This window comes from Oenanthe melanoleuca, chromosome 11 (assembly GCF_029582105.1).
Source record: "Oenanthe melanoleuca isolate GR-GAL-2019-014 chromosome 11, OMel1.0, whole genome shotgun sequence".
In the NCBI taxonomy this organism is placed as follows: Eukaryota; Metazoa; Chordata; class Aves; order Passeriformes; family Muscicapidae; genus Oenanthe; species Oenanthe melanoleuca.
In genome coordinates this window covers 13,979,821-14,000,706 of record NC_079345.1, presented here as the reverse complement: position 1 = coordinate 14,000,706, position 20,886 = coordinate 13,979,821, and the positions used below count along the sequence as shown (strand labels likewise).

The 20,886-nt window shown below is 46.7% G+C and overlaps 1 protein-coding gene across 1 annotated transcript; it reads right to left on the bottom strand.

The window, feature by feature from the left end:
• Positions 1–459: 459 nt before the first annotated feature.
• On the bottom strand, positions 460–19,539 carry VSTM2B (V-set and transmembrane domain containing 2B). Its single transcript, XM_056500409.1, has 5 exons — positions 19,058–19,539; positions 18,277–18,461; positions 16,692–16,721; positions 15,528–15,936; positions 460–1,087 (listed from the first exon to the last, which is right to left on the bottom strand). Exons 1-5 carry the CDS (start codon positions 19,128–19,130, stop codon positions 999–1,001), a joined length of 786 nt encoding a protein of 261 aa, XP_056356384.1. The 5' UTR covers positions 19,131–19,539; the 3' UTR covers positions 460–998.
• Between the last annotated feature and the right edge of the window lie 1,347 nt (positions 19,540–20,886).

Below are 20,886 nucleotides of genomic sequence, written 5' to 3'. Positions count from 1 at the left end.
TAGGGAACACAACATTCCAGGATAATTTATTTTGATTTTCCACTGCTTGATTCACCTTTTTTCAGAGAGGCCTCAGGCAAACCAAAGCAACTTACACTGAATGCCACACACTGTCCCCACTGTCCATCTACCAGATCTTGCTCTGACTGCCCAGAGATAACTGGTGGCACCAAGGAAAAGGCAGCTGCAGGCTGGGCCTGGCTGCCTGCACGTTCTGCTCTGGGCTTTGGCATCAAGTGAGGGTGTCTGAAAAAGAACTGATTTCAATTTTATTTTGTTTGTGCTGCATCTTTCCTCAAGTCTCTGTGCTGTGACAAGGTAGGGAAGGCACACAGCCATCAAGCCTTCTCAGGGACATTCAGGACACAGGGAAAGGCACACACATCTGTAAAAACTTTATTTCAAAATCTTTTTATTCAACTGTTATTCAGCAATATACAATACAGTTTATAAACAAATGTCTTACCTTGTTTCCAATCTTCATTTAAAAATAAATATTATTGACAGTGAATATTAATTATGGTAAGATGTACCTTTTTAATGTCTCCAAAAGAAATAATTTAATTAAAAAAGAAAAAAGGAAATCCAAAAAAATCTAAACACAATAATCTACTAAAAATATTTCCTTTCTTAGGAAGGGTTTGACCCAACATCTTTACATATTGTCATAAAGATAACTGCTCAACAGTTCGTGCAAAATGAAGAGTCAGAGGGAAGGTTTAGAAAAGAAAAAATATTACATTAAAATAGAGAAATCATAAGTGCCATGCACAGAGCAGGGCTTTACACTGTAGTCTGGAAACTAGATGCATTATTCTATGTGGTTTAATTTTCTGTGGCATCCCCAAAAATATGTTTTTCCCCCCATGTAGAATTTATCATGCTTCTTTCAGTCTCTTTCTGTCCATCTTTAAAACAGTAGGGATTTCTTTGTCAGGGTTTTGTTATTAAATAGGTTCCTTTCTGTTTGGCTGAGGAGGAGTGGAGGGAGCAGTCCATCAGTGGTTTACTAATAAATGTACAAGCTTATGCAGTATTAACAGGGACATGTATAGAAGTGGGTCTGTAGCATAAATAGGTCCTGTACCTAGAAAAGAAAGAGACAAGGGAGAGAAGGAGATTTGATTTTTTATCTTTTCCAATATAGAAGATTAAATGCAGAAGAGAAATACAGGAAGATTCATTTTTATCACTTCAGTGCCAGGGGTCAGAAGCTTAATTTTAATAGTAAAACAGCATCCTCAAGCTATCCAACTCAAATAGCTTTTTCCTCCCCCTCCCAAATCTGACTCCACTTAGGTCATTTCATTATGTGTTACTAATGGTATGCCTAAACTTGGCTTCTGCCAAGTTACCAGCAATTGAGATTTCTATAAATACACCATAATCTGGTATATAGTTTCTTGAGAAATGACAGGTATCAACCAGCCATTACTTTAAAGGGAAATGACAAATGCTGCGTCTGTACTTCTTGATTAACAGGACATGAACCCATTTCATTTGGAATGGGAACAGCAAGCCCTTGACATCTTCTTTACCTTTTATAGGAAAGAGCAGAATTTTAAATGAAAAATGTGCTCAGGAGCTATAGAAAAACAGAGGTGGGGGGTGGAACACATCTGTTCCCGTCAGCGTGTCCCAAGGAGAGCGATGAGCTAACTCACGGGGCAGGAACTGAGGAACTGCTCACAGCAGGAGTGGCAGCCACGTCCATGCTGAGCTGCCCAGGTGTCCCTGTCCACATCACTCACACCCAGCTACTCCCTCAGCTTTTTTATTTTCCAGCAACGTGTGCTGAAAAGATACAGAAAGGTATTTGCTGTGTGACTGTGGTGTGGCCCCTCTCCCTGGCATGGGAGGGCCACGCTCAGCCAAGCAGGACACAGGCACGAGGCTCTGGCTGTGCCACCCCTGCAGTGTCACTGCTGTGCTGCCAGCAAAGGCAGAGGCAGAGGCAAGGCAGAGGTGAGGCAAAGGCAAACCAGCCCCATTCCCTGGAGCAGCCCTGCAGCCCTGTACAGCCACTGCTGCAGGGCAGGACACGGGTGCCTGGCGCTCCCTGAGCCCAGCTCAGCCCGTGCAAGGCCAGGCTGGGCCACTGCAGCTGCCCAAATGCCCCCAGGGACACCTTCCTGAGCCATGAGAGGACCAGTATGTGCAGCTGCCACCAGCACAGGACAGATGGATGTGGGACATTGCCATGCAAAAGCAGGAGCCCAGGGGGAATTTGCCCTGCAGCTGAAGGGCAGAGGGGCACCTGGGGAGAGACCTCCTCTCTGCAGAATACCCAACCTACAGAAGTAATCAATGCCCAAAACCCTGACTGCTACCTAGACCATGAGAGACACTTTGAAAAGCATGAGAAGTTTAAAAGTAAGTTTTCTGTGTTTAGTATCTCTGGAAAAGTAATCAGGGCACTTCTGTTTAGAAAACTCATTTCAGGCACTGTAATGTGAATACTTCAGTCTTGGTCTCTAGGACGTGAGTGTCTCCCATGATCAAAGGAAATGCCTCAAACAGTGCCTGAGCAAAGCACTGCTCTTGGGCTCGCTGCTCCAGCTGCCTTGTAATCTCTAAACACCTCCCTAGCAATGCTGGAGTACGATTACCCAGCATCAAAAATAGTACATAGCAATGTGGTGTGCAATTGAGGAACTCAAGAAATGTCCCCACAGTGCTATCTCACAGACACCCAGACAGTGTGGTGATTACTTAGTTATTAAGGTTTTAATTAAATCCCTGCATGCACAGACATGTGCTAAGGACTGCTAAGCAACAGCAAGGTATTAAGATGAATATAGGATTTTTGTTTTGAAAGTTGAAAAATCATTAACAAACACAATTTACTCCAGCAGCTAAAAGAGTTAGTTGCAACTCATTGCAAAAAGACACTAAAAGTGTGAGCAGGAAGTCCTCTCTTTGGGGACATGGCACAGCTGCAGGAAGGCCAGCCCAGGACAGTCCCCAGGTGCTGTCACTGTCCCCTGAGCCTGGGGAGGGCAGGGGCAGCCTGGCAGCAGCCAACACTCCTGGCAGCTGCACACAGCTCAGTGGTGCCAAATCTGTGCCAATTCCACACCTGCCCAGCACTACAGGGAAGAGCTGGCCTGGGATATTTATACTCAATCCTGAGGGTGCTGAGAACCCACTCTTTCCCTGCTAGGGCTGAACTCGTTCTTTCAATGAGCAGGACTGGAGTCTGAGATGCTGCCAGTTACTCAGACAGCAAGATGTGCTTCTGTGAGGGGGAATTCCCCTGGAAACCCTGAGAAACTCAACCTGGAGAAATGGGCTCTTGAAGCTCAAGTGCTCTTACAGCCATGGTGCTGAAGGGCTGCCAGAACACCAGCTTAGCATCACTTCTGCTTTGAAGGGAAAGCAGTATTAGTCACAACTCCTTGCAGCACCTGCATGCTGCTTACCAAAATCATTCCTGTGTTGGTTTTACCTTTATGTACTAGTTTTAGTTTAAATTTCAATGCAAAAGTGTGAATTCAACAGTGCACTTTTTGTCTTTTCCTTCTGTAGAAACTACTGTTGTCTTTAACCTATATTCTCTGTCTTCTCTGATGGCAGAATGTGAATTCAGACTGTTAACAGAATCTCAGCAGTTAAATGAAGCATATTTAAAAAATATTATTTGAAAGCAATTATTCTTAATGAGCACCACATACAAACTTATTTTTTCATACTGACTCAGTGTTGTCCTGCTCTAAGACTTCAGGCAGTATTGGACACACAGAATTCTCCTCCCTCTAAATATAAGCAGACCAGAAAAATAATTTCCAGTATTTTCTCCCTGATAAGTTAAACTGAATCATCGATTATAAACCAACTGAACTTAGTGTCCTCAGTTCTGCTGTTACTGCAGTAGTGGAAGTCTTGACTTTTAATTAATAAATTGCTACATCTATAGATGTAAACAAACAAAATGTGAGCTTGAGCAAGAGGATCTGGACACATGACTGACCCAGGTGTGAGAACAGAGGGTTCTTATCCAGACACCCTAAATCAGGAGTGCACAGTTACTTGCAAACTATAGATGCTTGTGAGAAAACATTTCACTGATATTTTGAATATTCATTTGATGTTCTGTTATTGCAAGCTTATTTATCATTACACAGACTTACAACTTTGCTTTTAAAATATTTATATGCTCGTGGCCAAAAGGGAAAGTCTACCACCATGCAGAACAAGAAAAAATTGTTCTCTCTGTGTATGGTGAATTGCTCTCTGGCATCATTCATCCTTCTTTGCAATTTATGACATAATAGTGTTTTACTGCAATTTTCTGTTTAATAATTTTTTTTAATGCCAGAATTAATCACAGTTTGACTTAAAACAGTTCAATTGAAAACAAACATTAATTAACAAAGTGACTTGTGACACCCAGAAAAAATGGGATAATTCTTTTACATCCTATATTTAACCAGTGGTCAAAACCCACAGTTTCCAGCAGTCACCTATTTTTCTTACTAGAAAGAATCTGAAAAGTCCTTTGATGTCTCTTTCTGAGATGGTGGTAAAATGCAGTGGCCCATATAATAAAAAGCTGAAAGACATCAGTAGCCTATTTTCCTTGAAAGATGAGATAACACCTAAAATCTGAGTGCCTATTGATGATGGAGCTGGTTGGCAGTGCCACGAGACATTTCTCTGCTCTGCCTTTTGTGCAGTGACCTGTTAGCCTTGGCCTATTTCCTTACAGAACAATGCCCAATTAAAGCCCTCAAACCTTGCATTTCATTAAGAGGCAAGGGACCAAACTGACCACATAGATTGATTATTCTCTCAGTCCAGAAACTTTAGACTGTGCTTGATACATGCTCTTGTTCTGGTATCCATGGGAAGAAATGGAGTTTTACATGGGTTGTTGGTCAAGGATCATTACAAGCAATAACCTCCTAGATAAAACAGATTCTCACTCACTGACATACATTTCGAGCACTTGCACTGAATTGAAGGGAATTTACCCAACTTCAGACCTAAGAGCTTCTTAGAAGTTTTTAATTGAAATTACAAAAGTCACTATACACTTACTGAACCAAAGAGATAATGAGCTACACCCCATTAGAACTATAACACACTTTGAGACAAGATCTTACAAACTGTCTACACCCTTTACTCTTAAGTACTTCCAGCATAATCCACACACTGCATTTTTGCTTTTTAATTTTTTAATTTTTTTTTTTTTTTTTTTTTTTTATACCCAATGCCTTACACTTCCCACTCCTCCCCAAGAGCTAATTCTCCAGGATGCTGTGCAGGAGTGAATGCAGAGCCTGCTGACTTTAGCAGACCCCCCCAGCTCAACCCTAGAGCACTGTGTGGAACAGGAGGAGGTGCTGCTCAGAGAAGTATTGGTAAAATAAAACACTGGGCTATGGTGTCCCCATTGCTGCTGGCTTTTGGCAGGCTGTGGATCATCCTGCCCAGGCACAACCAGAAACAGCTCCTCAGCTGCCTTTTGCTGTAGCTAATTTCAGCAGTGGTGACTTCCCACATATTTATGAGCAACTGCATGGGATCTGCTCGCCACTGAACCTGCCTAGAAGGCATGATGACAAAATTAGTTTTCTATCCGCTACAGTTTTTATTTATGATGCACTGAGTTTTGGAACAGCTTTCCATAACTCATCTCAACAAAATGCCTCACAGAAGTCAGCATATGTTTTTATTTCTACACAACCATGCAGGTAGAAGCCTGTGATTCTGCTTTGTTTCTTCATTCAGGACATCAAGGTTTTTAAGGTCAGGAGTAAACCTCACACAGCCAGGTGAAACTATTAGCATTGCCCTCCACACCCTTCATGATCATGCCCACATTTCACTTTCCTTATCCACACCAGAGCCTCAAACTCTCCTGAAAGCAATTTTACTAGCCAGCAGACACTGACCACAGTTTGGTAAAACTGTCATCATTTTAGGTCTTCTCAAATACACCTGAGTTTCACTGTTTCTCTACCTTCTCTCTCAAAATATCCACTGCAATATTCAGGCTTATATTTAGAGGTGAAATGCCAAAACCTCACATTACAAGAGTAACTGAAAGCCTCTCCTGACCTCATTTTGGAAACTCAACATGTTTTAATATTTCAAATAAGATTGCATTTGCATTTGGAGTATTTAGCAGTTCTGAAACGAACGTGTTTTACTTGCCCACACCTGTATCTATCTACAAGCTGGGCTAAATTCACCTGAAAACAATGAAGTGAGGCAGAATTTAAGGCTTGATAACTCTACAGAAGCTGCATACATGGCAGCATAGTGCAAAATTCCTGAATAGGTAGAACAATAAAATGTGCATTTGAGAAAAAGCCAATTCCTTGTAGCAGCTTGGTCCTTAATTTTGACTGTTCCTGACGTGACAATTCAAAAAGCTCACCTAAGACAGAAAACTAGTGTTTTAGTGGTTGAAGTTTTAGCATAGTAGCAGGAAGGCTACAGATTAAAAAACTAATAATTTGGATGGTGATGGGAGAGGAGGTAGTCATGCAAGGAAATGATGCAGAAATAAAAGTTTGGTTCTGATGAGAAGCTAAGAGAAGAGAAATGCTCCTTCTGCAGTATTGATTTTCTGAAGCACTGCAGTGCCCTGCTGGAAGTCAATGTGTGAGTGCCTGTGGGACAGGACGGACACAGGAACTGGCAGAGGAGTTTGGGATGAGTTTCTTGACACACCTGCAACTACTGAGGTGGATTTTGATCTCAACAGAGCTCATTTTAACCGAGACTCTTTAAGGCCAAATTTTCCTTAAAACGTTAGTGCTGACAATCCCTGCCAAACATGCTCATGGTACACAGAGCAGCCAAGTGCTCTCTTATCCTCTACAGAGGCTCTTCCCTCTCCTGGATTGTAAGGACATCATCAGACATGAGGTGCAGGATTAAATGGACAATTGATATGAGCCATTCCACAGCTGCTGCAGCTCTGCAAGGCACAACACTTTTGTATTAAAACCACAGCTATCACAAACAGAGGAGCTGTTAGCTAGAAGATCTGATGAATGTAGGGAAATGCATATCTGCTCTGGAGCAAGAAATACTTCTATCTTTATAAAGAAATCTTTCTGTTTGTTAAGTTCCCAGAGAAATATGCAGTTTCATTGCCAAAAGACTGGCAAAAAAACATCTCCCACTAAAGTTACAAGAAATAGGAGTAACACAATATGGGAAGTATTTTCCCTCAATATCCCCATTTCCCTTCTATGGTAGCCAAAAGTGTACAGAACAATCAGCACTTTTACCAAAGCCTCCCTCTGCTTCTTCAGACACTACAGGTGCCTGTGAACACCTCTATGCCCACAGACAGCCTAGAAGGGCAGTAGTTGAGCTGAGGGAGCCAGGCCCTTCAGGGGCTGCTCTTCTGCACTGGAGAGAGCCAAACAAACCCCTCAACCACCCCAGAAATCCAGGATAAATTAAAGAGTAACTTCAAGACAACACCAGGAGTAATTTATAACAAGCTTCAAAAGGCAACACTGCTCTAGATGGTGTCAATGGAGAATAGAAATGCATCCTGAATGCTTGAGTAATTCATTCTATATAGACTGTACAGTCTAAATACTTTCTATTGGTTTGCATTTAAATAAGCCAGTAACTTTCCTCTTTTAAGACCTGCAGCTGGTCTCTTTTGTATCACCCTCACATAAAGAGATTTCTCCTTTGGTATTGGAAAGATGATCTCTCCTCGCCAAACATCTTATTAAGACACTCAAACCATGCAACTATGAATTTGTTTTAATTTCCAAAATTTTCAGCAGTTCCATGATCTAAAATTATCAAAACCAAGAACCATTAACTCATTCCTTAAAAGCTGAATAACAAGAGATACAAAATTCTTTGTACTGAAATTTGGTGGAAAATGAATTCCAAACTAAAATACAGAGAAAAATAAGCAACTGCATTAGTGGTAAATAAGCAGCCAGTCCTACACTTCCTTCTTCTGTCCTACTGTGTGAGCAATTGCAGAGTATATCCATCACAAGTAGCAAAAGCACAACTCAAACTGCCCAGATCACAAGGCAATGAAGAATACTGGGAGCTGCTTTCAGGCATACTCTCAGGTTTTTCATTATAAGTAGGAGGACTAAAAAGTCAAGTTTCAGAAAAGCAGGCAAGCTAGATATGGTCACACAATTCCATAGGCTGGAACTTTATGAAAAAACTGACAACATGAGTCCCACTGGACTGAACCACAGGTTTCACATTCTGTAATTGATACAAATTGTAAATATTTGCAACCCTGAAATAAAGACAATGACACTGGTAAGAGAATTTTTGACTTGATCAGGATTAGTAGCAAGCTGCCCATGTAGTTGCAATTATCACTCCAATCAGAATTACTGAACTTAAGCAGATGCAAGTGCAGATTAAGGATTTTTTGGAAAAATAACCCTATCCTGTCCATACATAAACAATAGAGGTAAGTGCATTAGCAGAATACATGATGCCACACGAAAAATGGCTATATTGAGAGCATGTGCCTGAAAAAAAGCAGAGCCTATGATTTCCATAAAGAAGGGATCACCTTTTTGCTATAATAAACAGTGATGTTTTGGGACTGACCCAAAAATACAGACTCTCCAAACATTTCCAATGATACTTGCTAGATGTTAGTTAACTAAAGACTCTGCTGTGCCCTAGATGTAAGGGAGGCCAAGCTTTGCACAATGAGGTAGCAAGGGTTTATTTGACAAAACTGTGGAGATGGGATATTCCTCAATATCCTCTGTACATGTGAAATCTCATCTCCTCAGCCTGAGAAGGATTCAGATTAACAAGCCAATTTTAAAAATTATAAAGTGGCAAACTATTTCTAATTATGTCACTTTGGTGAATTTTACCTTTAGAATCACAGAGGCTGGAAAGAGCTCTAAGATCAGCAAGCCCAGCCACCAGCTCAGCACCACCACACTGTCTACCTTACCACTAACCCATGTCCTGAGGTGATGCATTCCCACATCTGCTGAACACCTCCAGCAGCATGGTAACAAAACAGATGTAGAAGAAGATGCCCATGAGTGACCTGCCTGTGCTGTGCCTGCTGTGGAAGGCAGCAGCCTCTCCCTGCACAGCCCTGCTCCCAGCCAGGGGCAGGGGAGAGCAGATACTGTGGGGAATGTTGGGGTCCCTGGCTCTGTGAGCACAGCTCCTGCTCCAGCCACACACAGCCTCATGCTGGCTCACACAGACCCCTCTGCTGAGCACACTGCTGCTCTGCCAAACTGCTCTTCTTTCCAGCTAATAAAATTGCCTCCCAGCTGATAACAGCCTAGCAATATAAAGTGCTTGGTTGTTAGCTGCTGTTGTGACAAATAATACCATTCTGCTGACAACCCCATTTTTTCCAATACAAACCTACTTGAACTGTTTATTATTGACATATGGGACTGCTCTACCATTATCTAATTTTAAAGAACACATAGTAAACAGCAATAGTGAGCCTGACAGCATTCTTACTGCTTTAGCAAAGTTAAATCAAAATCCAAAGCAACCTCCTTTTATTGCCAGCACAGTCCTGACAGGCTCTCTTAAGTAAAAAAGAAACACCTACACAGGACTACTGTAAAATTCATTTCCTGGCAGAGGCTATTTAGTGTTTGCTGTCCAACTACAGCCCACACAGGCTGGCTGGACATTTCTTTTTGCCACAACTGCTAAGTTTGAAACTGTTAGGGACCTATATAAATCGACAACACAGTTCAAGCATTAGTTTATACATCAGTAAAGCTGTGCCAGTATAGCAGAGCTGGGGAGTGTGTAACAATTACTGCCTCTCGTAAAGATACAAAGTTAGCTGGTTCTGCAAACTACCACTCCCTTGTGCAAATCATCCATTGAAATAATGTATAAAGAACTAGCACTATATGTGCTATATTCCTGCCCCAAATGCTGTTTGCTCATGCAAAAACACATGTGGGTGCAGTGAGCCTTTCTTCACATGAATTTCTAATTTTCACTCACTAATGAATCAATCTTATATAGAAATCTAGACCAGTGTTAGGTGCAGCTTCCACATTCATTAAAAAGACCTGGAATACACCCTTCATTTGGTTTAATAATATTTTTAGAAGATTTTTTCATCTCCAACTTAAAGATATCAAAGAAATTCAAATAATATTCAGATTTCTTCAAGGGCACTGAACAGGCTGGAGTAGAATAGGTTAGTACAGTTTTGTCTGTCCTCTGGGGAACAAGCTAGAACCGCTGAAAGGAGGTTACTCAAATAAATTGCATTTCCACAGTACAAAAACACCCAGGCACAGCTTGTTTCTGCCCTAGATAATGAGGTGACACAGTACAGCAGTTAGTGCTTTTGTCCAGTTCGAGAATTAATCCATATTACACAGACACAAAAGAAGATATTTGACCTCACTTGTCCCCAAAGCAGTCTAATTTGCCTAGATATTAAAGTGCTAGTGATGTGTATTTAATGAGAATTCTTTTTGCATGTTTATTATCCAGTGACATTTAGGAGGTCAGACTTATAATTCAGTTATGGCCTTTGTCTTGCTACTTTATTTAATGTAAAGGAAAATGTGATGTGACCCAGGTTGCATTTAACTACAAGTAACAACAGAATTGAGCTCACACATGGTCTCATAAAAAGCACAGGGGAGTGAAGCAGACAGACATTACTGAGTGGGGAAGGCAGGGAGCCTGAGCTGAGCAGCCTCACAGACTTTCCTTCCTTGCTATTTCATGTAATGTTCATCTATCAAACACAAACGAGCTCCACAGGCTGTGTCTCAAACTAGCAGAGTCATTCAAGCTCTGACAAAGCCAGGAGAGCCCTCAACTCAAACTCCTACCCTAAGTTAGTCCAAACCCACCCACAGCCCCTCCAAACAGAGTCCCCCAAACCAGCCACAGCTCTGCACGCTCAGTGAAACACTCAGCTCCTTCTGTGCTGTCTCTAAGCTGCAGACAGACCTCTTGCTTCCAGCCACGGCCTCCTGCTGTGCTGAGCACCACGGGCACAGGGCTGCAGCACTGGCACCTGCTGCTTTACCTTGGCCAAGCAGCCCAGCAGCAGAGCTCCTGCCTCAGACATAAAAGGCTTTGAGGAGGGGAGGGACAGGTGTGGAGTGAAGATTTATGTTCTTCCTTGCAATGACCACTCCATCTACTCATAACACACCAGCCTGTGACCCTGCTAGAGCTTCTTGTTTCACACTCCCTTCTTTGTTTATTTTATTTAAAGCTCTCACTTCTGAGCTTTGAGACTAGAGATCAAACAAATAAAAGGGAATTTGGAAGCTGCAGTGTCTGATCTACATTCTGCTCAGAAGTTAAGCTAAAAATTGCCCCCAAGCCAATACACAGACACTCATTTTGGAGACCATTTGGTAGGATATAATACAGTCAATTTCCCTCCCAGGAGGTCAGGATGAAGATCCTTGTTTATTACTTCACCATCAGATGACAAAGTTAGTCTCACTACTAAGGCACTGGACTTAAATTTAGAAGACCTGAAATTAAGTTTTCATATTTAATTTCACAGCTGTCACACAACTCAACAAAGTCAGTTATTGTTCTTGTGCCATTTATCTCTCAAACACTTTGACTTCAAATTTCCTGAGACAGAGATACTGTGTGTTTCACTCAGTGATGCTCCTGCATGCCCCCTACTCTGCCCTGCAAAAACCAGAAGCACTTCCAAATAGAAACAAATCTGAACATTTTCACTTGCTCACCCCAATTTTTTTTCCTACAGTGTAACATTTCATTTGTGTACAAGCATTTAAACTAAGAGCTCAATATAATTTCATTTAGAACCACATGGATGACTGCTTCTCTGATAGTGTTAAAAATGGTCTTGCCAGCAGATCTTTGTCTCATCACAGCCCAAATCCCATTTTCTAGGTTTCCACTTCAGTTCACCTTGCTGGCAGACAAGCAGTAAGTAAACTTTCTGATTCATGAGACCACAGCACCAAGTTTTTATATGGTAGTTCAAACATCACAGATAAAATTCTGTTTAAGTAGATAATATTTGTGGCATATTGGTAAATTTTTCAGTTATATGGATCTATTGCTTTATATACCATAATGCTGACACAAACTTCTGCCAAATACCATTTCTGATGATGTCTAAAACAATGGATTTTTTATTTATACCTAGTTTGTCAGATGAGACTCTCTGCTCTATAGATAATCTCAGTAACAGACACATGTATCCCAATAAATTCATGTTTCAGTTCACTTAGAAGATGTAAAGAATCACACTTTTCCATGGTGCATGACTGGGGCAGCAGTTGAAGTCAACAAGAGCCCTGGAGGCACATCCCAATGTAGCATTTGATCTATAATCATGTTTATTGGAATTCAAGAACATAGAGGCCCTCTCTTACTACACTGAAAACATTGGGAAGATTTCTATTGCAAGGAAAATAGGATTAGAGGCCAATTCATGCAGGACACTAGCTAGTGCCACACTCTTAGGCAGAGCTCTCCAGTGTCTTAAATGAGCATGTTTCTTAATCACTGATAGCAAATCCATTATTCAACCACATTTCTGCTTTTATACAGTGGAAATATCCCTGTGTACAATGAAAAGACTTAGAAATGCTAAATACTTTAAATGTATTAGACTATTCAATTATTCCACACAGATTTGGTGCAAGTACTTATGTGTGTTACAGAGCTCAGAACAGGATAATGAAGCATGTGCATTATGCTGCTATGCAGGTATAACTCACACAGCAACACAAGGTTAGGTCCTGCAGTCTCAAACACCACGTGAACAAAGATTTAGTTGGATTTGCTGGCCCTACTGTGGGGGAAACCAGTTATGACACCACCTCGGGGGGTGCACTGGAAACAGGGTTTCCACTTCCCAGAAGTAAATAAAAGGGAAAAACCAAATTTCCTACAAACCAACTGCATTCTTTATGGAGAACAGTAATTATTGTACCTGGCACACTCTAAAGAACACCACTTCAACATACAAATGGGAAACGCAGAAGGTCTAAGATGTCATTTTCTTTTAGGACTTTCTTATTTTGGAATAAAGTTTAGTGCTCATCCAACCTGACTGGGTGACCCCAGTCTTCCCTTTCTCACTAAAGCAGGTGATACTCCTGCAAGCCCTCATCACACTGACTGCCATGTCAGTGTTTTATCCAGGTCTCTATGCAATGTTCATGTCTAGGGAAGACTCCTTGCCTCTACACCAAGCTGTCCCTCTGCTTCAGACCAAATCTCTGGCCCAGAGAGTCTTTCTAAAATACCCAGGAGATGGGGACTGAGCTGCTTCACAGAAGCAACCAAAGAGACATCTCATGGTAACAAGACTCAGACAGTTCTGGTCCAGAAAGCACAAGAATCAGGAACTTTTGAGGGTGAAGTCCCTCAGCTGCAGATCTCCTAAGCCATGCTGTGATTGATGTTCTACTGATTCATAATTACAGGCAGCTCCAAACTACCATAGGTACAGAAATTACAACAAACCAGGGAGAAGCCTGTTATTCAGTAAGATCTTGATGCAAGCAGAGTAAAAAGGCATTATTTCTGCAAGAGGACCATACCAAAATACACAATGAATTACCTCCCTCTTATGGGACAAAAGCTGGTTTACACCTCACTAAGTCAGTATAGGAACAGTCTGACTTGGCTTTCTCCAGCACTGGAGCTGCCACAGAGTGGCACTGTTCACAGAGACCAACGTGCCCAGCAGGGAGCTCACAGCACCAAATTATGGTTTAGCTAGTTTTGTAGCTCTCAGCATCAGCCTCCACCTGGAGACCCCCACTAGATATTTTTTTGTATTCTGCTACCTTTTTCACTGATTTAAATCATTCTATTACCTCCACTGCTAGCCATAATGCCACCAGTTTATTTTCAGAATTTAATGCAGCCTAGAAATGATGCAGAAGTGCCACATCCCAAAGCACAGACATGTAAAAAATCAGGACAGACAGCAGTTTAGCTGATCTGGGCAGGAGGTCTTGCCCTAACAGGCATATGTGACATGCTGTCTTGGCTGCACATGCTCCCATCCATCTGTCAATGTGGAACTGAGCCCACTGCACTTCCACTGTCCTGGTTTTAGTTCATGTGCACCACATGAGCTCTGGGTTCAGCAGGCAGGGTGCACAGTGCTGCAAGTCCTAAACCCAGCCTCTACTGTCAGCATGGAAAATACTGCAATATTTACACAGTCATGGAGTGGAGAGGAAACATGACAACAACCCCTAGCCTGGGGGTCCCAGGAGGAAAGCAAATCTTTCCAAACAAAAAAAATGATAGATCATGACCATTACAATGTCTGGCTTAATTTCTTGGGGTCAGTGGATTCAGCAAAAGCAAAATGAACTTTAAATGGTCACAAACACCTGTAGTTAGATCTCAAGAACTGTCTCCTTCTCTTCCACTAGACACCAATGAAAAACCAGCTTAGTCTTGGGAATGATAAGGCGTAAAATCTAACTTTCACATGTTAGAGAAGACAGAAACTAAATTATTCATAAAACAGGAAAAGGTAGTAGCCAGATAAAACACAGTACCTGTAAAGCACCAGCAGGTCACAGTGACCCAGATAGAAATGATTTCCATTAGTGTGAGCCAAAACCTGCAACTGTTTGGCCAGAAAGTGTGAAGAGGTACCAGGAAGAAGTGTGAACTTCCCTGCGTGAAGATCATGAATCTGCGTCAGCAGAGACTCAACAGAGAGGGGAGCTCAGGGCCTTCCCTGCACAGTCAGTGGCACAAAATTGTTTCCCTTCTTCCACAGACAACTTGGCAGGGATGTTTGTTCAACATTAGCTAAGTGACAGTGGCTGAAAGAGGTGCTGAAGCCCAGCCAGAGCAGCACCACACCTCTGAAGCTTGAAACACTTTTGCAATGCAGATTTAGTACTATATTCTTCGTCCCAGACATTCCTGTCATTGGATAAATAAAGGTTTATAACTGCCTTCTCTGGCAAACCACAATATGGTAATGTGGCATTAATAACTTAATACAGTATTAACTGATAGGCACTCAGTATTAGCATGATGTTTACATTTGGAAAACATTATAGAGCAGTGTATCTCCAATTCTTATCTTGCCATTAATTCAGATGTGGAGCTCATTACACAGCAATTGACATTTCCCTTCTGAATCTGCATCCTGCTCTGCACAGGCCTCGCGTCTGCCTGGGACCCCCAGCCCTGTAAGCTGATCTAAATTCTCTGCAAATCTAAACTCTCTGCAGAACAGCCAGGGCGTTTCGCTCACCTGAGGCTGCAGCTGCTGTTTCAAACCCTGCACCCAAAAAGCTGCGAGGGGGTTCTGAACGTGGGGCTCTCACCGCACCTCCCAAAGGGATGCAGGTGCCAGCCTGCACTCGGACCTGCACCCAGCCCTGTGCTCACTCCCGTCCAGCAGGCAGGGCACCGCTGGCCTTTGGGACAGCCTGAGCACACTCTGCAGCAGCCTGGGGCGCGATCCCTCAGTTTCGGCGCGGCAGCGACCGTCCCCCCGCGGCAGAGGGGTCCCAGCGCCCGGCCCGAGGAGCGGCTCAGGCCCTCCCGCCCCGTACCTGACCCGTGCTGCTGCCGGAGGATGGCGGCCTGCCCGGGCGGCGGCGAGCCCGAGGCGGCGGCGGCGGCCGTCGAGGCGGCGGTGGCTGTGGCGGTGGCGGTGCCGGCCGGGGCGGGGGCCGGCGGCGGCGGCGGGCGCTTGGCGGGCCCGGGCGGGGCCGTGGGGCGGGCGGCGGGGCCGTGGCGGCGCGGGGCCGCCCCGCTCTGCATGTGCGACACGGCCTCGGCCGCCTGCACGTCGGGCGGGGCCAGGCGCGACAGGACGCGCAGCAGCGCCTGGGCCTTGTGCTCCTGCGTCTCGTCGTCGCTGTAGTCCGACACGCGGCACTGGTAGACGCCCTCGTCCTGCCGCCGCACGCCCGACAGGCGCAGCCGGTGCGAGATGTCATTGCCCTGGACGCGGACCGTCTGCAAGAGAGAGCACGGCCGGCACGGCTCAGCGGCGGCGGGGCCTGCCCTGCGGCCCTGCCCCTGGCTCTGCCGCCGGGAGCACGGACCGGGGCCGATTCCCCCAGACCGGCGGACACCGAGCCCAGCTAAAACCCTACCTCTCGGGCTATCCAGAACCAGCCCTGTCCCCATAGTCCCCACGCCACCTCCCAGCTGTCACCAGCTCTGCCACCAACCCCGCGGGTGTTCTCTCGCCCCCGGCCGGTCCCAGGTCCCAGGCTCGGGCTGCCCCCAGCCCTCACGGACTCCCCGAGTCTCCCGGCTGCAGCGAGCCCAGCCCGGCCGGGCTCAGCCCGCTCCGGCTGCAGGAGCTGCCCTGGGCTCAGACACGGCCGCGCCGAAGGGAAAGGGGCAGACAGACAGGGGTTCGCCTCAGGCGACTGGGGCTGCAGGAGGCTGGGGAGAAAAGCGAGATTCTCTTCTGGTTTGGCCCACAATGCTTTAACAGCGTGGCTCAGGAAGGGCTGTAAGGCAAGCGTCACCTCCTCTGGATTTGCAAGGAATGAGACGTGACTGCAAAACCAGCAACAGATGGTAACAACGTCTTGAGCCACGGCACGGAGAGGAGGGGAAACGTGCCACACTCCCGCCGTGCTGCAGGAGCGGCTGCCAGTGCGACCAGCTGCGTTCGTGTGTCAGGAAGTGAGGGGGGCATGCACTAAATCCCACGAGCGTGGGAGGAGGGGTGTGCACCCAGCTCGAGCGGCACTTACGCTGATTTTGGTTGCATCCTTATTTGCTACCTAAAAGAACAGAAAAAAAGGGCAATTAGACTCAGTGCTGCCAGCACACCAACAGGATGCTCATATTTCCACCCCAGCGGAAGGACAGGACGAGGATAGATGTAACTTTCTCCTCTTGCCATTCGCACAGCCCGTGTGGCCCAGGGCAGTCCCCCGGGGGATGGGGAAGGCAGCAAACCCGTGCTCAGCCGGGGGGACTGTTTTGGTAAAGTTCCCATGCTGCCCCACAGAAGCGCTGCCTTCCCCAAGGGTGTGAATAGCAGCCAAAGAAATGCTTGTTGCATGCTCTGCTGCTCACAGTCACTGACAAACACTGGGGAAGACGCTCTACCAGCAGCACGGCAGTGAAGGGCTAGGGCAAACTGGATGCTGCATGGCTCAGGGCAGAGTTCAGTCCTGAAACACCCTGGGAGCAGGTATCACGCAGCAGGTTTCATATTTGGTTATGTTTTTGTCTCCAGCCAACCACTGTAAACCTAAGTGATGCCTCAGACCTCACTGATACGCCTCTCAGGGAGATGGTCATCATTCTCCAGGCTTGCTCTGTCATCATTTATTGTAAAAGCAGCTCACAGTTTTTATATAAGGTTAAAGAAGACATTTAAATCCAAGCGATTTATTTCCCAGTCTGACAACTGACTTACACTTTCCCCAGCTAGGCGGCATCACATTAGCTCAGTGTCTATATGCTTTGCATCTCTATTTGAGCTCTGCAGGAAAACAAGCGTGCCACAGAGAGGGGAGCTGGCACGGGCACAGAGGCTGCTGCGGGCCACCCTGCTGGCACAGGGGACAGGGGCTGGAGAGGATGGCATGTCCTGCACAGTAGGGCAGCACAGCCTCAAGTCCTGCTTTACCCCACTCCTTGTACAGCCCCGTTCGGCACCTGCAAGTTGTCTTTGCTCTGGTGGGGAGGGTGTAGAACGAACTGGCTCATGCTGGGGAAATGCAGCTGAAAAATTTAGACTAAAGCCTATCCTTACACCAAGCAGCTTCCTAGGGGGAGGGGAAAAGGCACATAAGATTTAACTCTGCCTCATGCATTTTAATTGCCACATCTGACTGAAAACATCTTGCTGAGCTTCAGATATGGACACTAGTGTGGACGTGTACAAGTAACTGTGTGTTTGTAGATGCAGACTGATACCACGTTAATGTACCAACAGAGAGGTGTATCCCTTGAGCCTTTCTCTGCACTATCAGTAAATACAGGCTCTCCCACCTTTTACAGTGATTCCTAGCTCAGTCCACAGAAGCACTGGTTTCTACTTGTCCACACTTCATACTGCAGCTTTTCTTGGGACCTCATTGCTGATTTTGCAGTGGAACATTTATCATTTTCTGTTTACAGTCCTTAAAGCACTGATGTTTTTTCCTGACATGAAGTGCATGCCTGGTACTCCTGCATTCCTCAGAGGGCCTGGGCACACTGATCTTTCCTGCTGGTGGCTGGCACTGGGCAGAGGAAGCACTCTGGGAATGCTGAGTTTATTCTGATCACTGCCTAAGCATGTTACATTTGATGAAGATGTATATCTCCATAGCAATGTATTACCTTGCTCCTGCTGCCGGGGACACTGATGGCTAATTCGTGTGCAAATTCTCTGGCTGGTTCTTTAAGGTACCACCACTGGATTTCCAAGGAGTAAGAGGTGGATCCGCTGGCTCGGAAAGCACAAGGCATCTCAATATCGTCTCCCTCCCTAACAGTCACATCTTTGGGAACTTCAGTAAAGGTAGCTGGCAGGGGAAGATAGAGTTACAAGGGCTGGTTAACGAGAGAGATTAAAAGACAAGATCAGTCCTTCTCAGTCTAACGTGAGCTGCTTCAGCTCAAGAGCTAAGCGCTGACCGCGACACAGGTTTCCTGGAGCCCGGGTACCACAGAGCATCCAGGACTGTGCACCCGGGGCAGGGCTGAACCGGCCCCCGTCACGCTGCAGCCCCGGCTTCAGTGGAAAGTTTGCAGAGGACTTTAAAACCCCCTGGTCCTTCTAAGGAAGCCCCCGGTTTGATCTAGGGCTACCAGTGCCCCCCCGTCCCCTCCCGCCGAGCGGCGCGGGGACTGTCCCGGGCTGCGCGCCCGCCGCGCCCGCTCCGTTCCGCTGCGCCGCCGGCAGCTGCGGCCCAACAGTGCCACCTTGTTCTGCCGGAGCCGGGCAGGGCAGCTCCCTGCCCCCAGCCCCGGAACGCGCCCGGGAGGCCGGGCCTGGCGGCGGCTGCGGCTCGGTGCGCACCGGCGGCCCCGCAGCCCCGACGGCCCCGCAGACTCCCGCACGCAACTTGTGCCCGGAGCGGCGCGTCGCCGCGGGAAGAGGCCGAAGTTTCCTACTCACCGGTGACGATGAACAGCAGAGGAGCGTTGAACATCAGGTAACAAAGGGTGCAGAACAGCCCCCGACTTTCCATCGCATCTATGTGGGCTGCGGGCGGGGACCTGGCTGGGGGCGCAGCCGGGCACGCCTCAATCCATCGCACACAGCGGACCGGGGACGGCTCCTTCCCAAAAAGCCAAAGCCTCCCGGCTAACCTCGGTTTTGCGGAGAAGCAAATATAAAATCCACAGCCGGCTGCTCACACTCGCTCGCAGGTGGAAGCGACGTTTCTGGGAATGCAGCAATAGATCGCGTCCCGCTCCTTGGCTCCGCCGCGGGCGGGATTCAGCTGCCCTGCGCTGCCCGGGGGCTCCCGCAGCCCGACAGCGAGCAGGCGGCGCCGGGCGCCTCGCCGAGCCCCATCCCACGGAGCGCTCCGCGCCCGGAGCTCGCCGCGAGGTCCAGCGAGGCGGCGGCAGCGGGGACGAGGCGGCGGCAGCGGGGACGAGCCTCCCCTTCCCTTCCCTCCCCTCCTCCCCTCCCCTCCTGTGCCCGGGCAGCGCCCGCCGTGCGCCCGTCGCGGGCTCTGCCGCTGCGCGGCGGAGGCGTCGGCACCGAGCCCGCCTCTCCCCGCCCGGCCGGTGCACCCGCTGGACCCGCTGGATCCGCTGGACCCGCTGGTTCCGACGGACCCGGTGGCCCCGCTGGATCCGATGGATCCAATGGACCCGGTGCACCCGATGGACCCGGTGGCCCCGGTGGATGCCGGCCCCGGGCGCAGCTGCCCCGCCCGCGCCCGCACCGCCCCCCGGCAGGCCCCGCCCGGCGCAGCCCCGGGACCCGCGGGGCCGCTCGGGCTCGCTCCTGCCCGTCCCGCTCCGCTGCAGCCCCGGCTGAGCTGCGGGTACCTGTGCAGCCCCTGAGCGCGCAGCAATGAGCCCGCTGCTGTTTGCGGCATCCCCATCCGCGCCCGGGCTCCTCCTGGGCTGCGTGCCCGCGGCGGAGCGCTGGATGCTGTCAGGCTTGGAACTCGCTGTGCTTGCTACTTGTTAAAATACACTAAGGGAAAAAAAAAATAAAACATCCAAAAACCCGCCATTCCTATTGATTTAGAAAACAGTATCATAACAACAAAACGTTTCCATGGATCAACTGTTTCCCAGGAAAATGTCCCGATTAAAAAACAGAAGCGTCAAAAGTCATCAAAGTCATTACAGTGAGTATAAACGACAAACAGAATTTGAATTTTGCAGTAAGTAATGTGAGGGAGCTGTATTTTAATGCATTTGAGGTGCATTTTTAAAACATTTGTCCTTCCCCCACCCCCCCCCCCGGAAATTCCATTAAAAGTCACCATTTTGTTCAGCCACAACTTTATTTAGTCACTGTGATGGCCTGAGACGTGTGTTTTAAGATCTGCAGAAAATTTCCTTTCTATTTTTAATGGTTTCCTTCTATACCATAAAAAAAGCTGCAGGATGTGTTAGCTGGATACATGAAGATTTCTATGGAACAAAGTATTTGGGAACATGCACTTTTGGAAAAACTAAATCAGACCAGCTTTGATTTAGTCTCTACCTCTCTGTCTCATCAGAAAAATCTCTGGTGGAGGCTGGACCCTGCCAGCTGCTGGTTCCCTTTTAGGAAAACCCAACTTTGCAAGGCTTCCTTCAGAAAGTTCCAATAAAATTCACACAGTCCTGAAGAATACCCAAACTGCATCAAATCAATATTTCTTGGTGGAAAATTTTTTCTTCAGAGCATTTTCAGCCATTTCTACTGGTCTTACCATAACTTAAATCCTGTGACAGTCCTTTGGCAGGTCTATGACAATTTGCCTGTAGAGCAAC